General features: G+C 52.3%; 1 protein-coding gene across 1 annotated transcript; it reads right to left on the bottom strand.

The window, feature by feature from the left end:
• Positions 1 to 9: 9 nt before the first annotated feature.
• LOC106536152 (beta-taxilin) lies at positions 10 to 738 on the bottom strand (the record flags this gene model as incomplete). Its single annotated transcript, XM_014033351.1, is given in 3 exon segments — positions 10 to 432; positions 506 to 591; positions 669 to 738. Coding segments are annotated over 3 exon segments (579 nt in total), but the record flags the coding sequence as incomplete, so codon positions are not given.
• Between the last annotated feature and the right edge of the window lie 40 nt (positions 739 to 778).

Genomic DNA, 778 nt, shown 5'->3' with positions numbered 1-778 from the left:
GTTACGTACCCTCAGCATGCTGTTACGTACCCTCAGCATGCTGTTACGTACCCTCACCCTGCTGTTACGTACCCTCACCCTGCTGTTACGTACCCTCACCATGCTGTTACGTACCCTCACCCTGCTGTTACGTACCCTCACGCTGCTGTTACGTACCCTCACCATGCTGTTACGTACCCTCACCCTGCTGTTACGTACCCTCACGCTGCTGTTACGTACCCTCACCATGCTGTTACGTACCCTCACCCTGCTGTTACTTACCCTCAGCAGATTGTAGTGCCCCTGCAGATCTCTGCACAGAGCCTCCAGTTTGCTGCGAGCGGCGGTGCTGCTGAGACGCTCGGCCTGAAGCTGCTGACGCTCCTCCTGCAGGACGGAGACTGTCTGCTGCAGGAAGTTTGTCTTCTGCTCGCCTCTGAGCCGCAGCGCCGCCTGAGAACAGTTTCATGTTGAACACCGTGACCTGAAGCTGAAGGTTCACTTGAGAGGCCGAGGACGTGCTTACCAGTTCACAGTACTTCCTGATCAGTTCCTCCAGCTTCTCCTCTGGAGATGAGATGATGCTCAGGCTTTGTCTGACCAGAGACACGTCTGTGGAGAAGAAACATCTCATGTAGGAAAGACAAAAAACTAAAAGCTCTAAAATGATTGACAGCTTCATGTCGCACCTGTTTCCATGACAAAGGACTCATCTTTGACCTCCTCCTTCATCTCATCCATCTGGATTTCAGCTGCTCTCTGTCCAGTCAAAAACAACACAAATCATCTTAGTCTGCAG

Source organism: Austrofundulus limnaeus, unplaced genomic scaffold, assembly GCF_001266775.1.
Source record: "Austrofundulus limnaeus strain Quisiro unplaced genomic scaffold, Austrofundulus_limnaeus-1.0 Scaffold1705, whole genome shotgun sequence".
In the NCBI taxonomy this organism is placed as follows: domain Eukaryota; kingdom Metazoa; phylum Chordata; class Actinopteri; order Cyprinodontiformes; family Rivulidae; genus Austrofundulus; species Austrofundulus limnaeus.
This window is presented reverse-complemented; position numbering and strand designations above follow the sequence as displayed.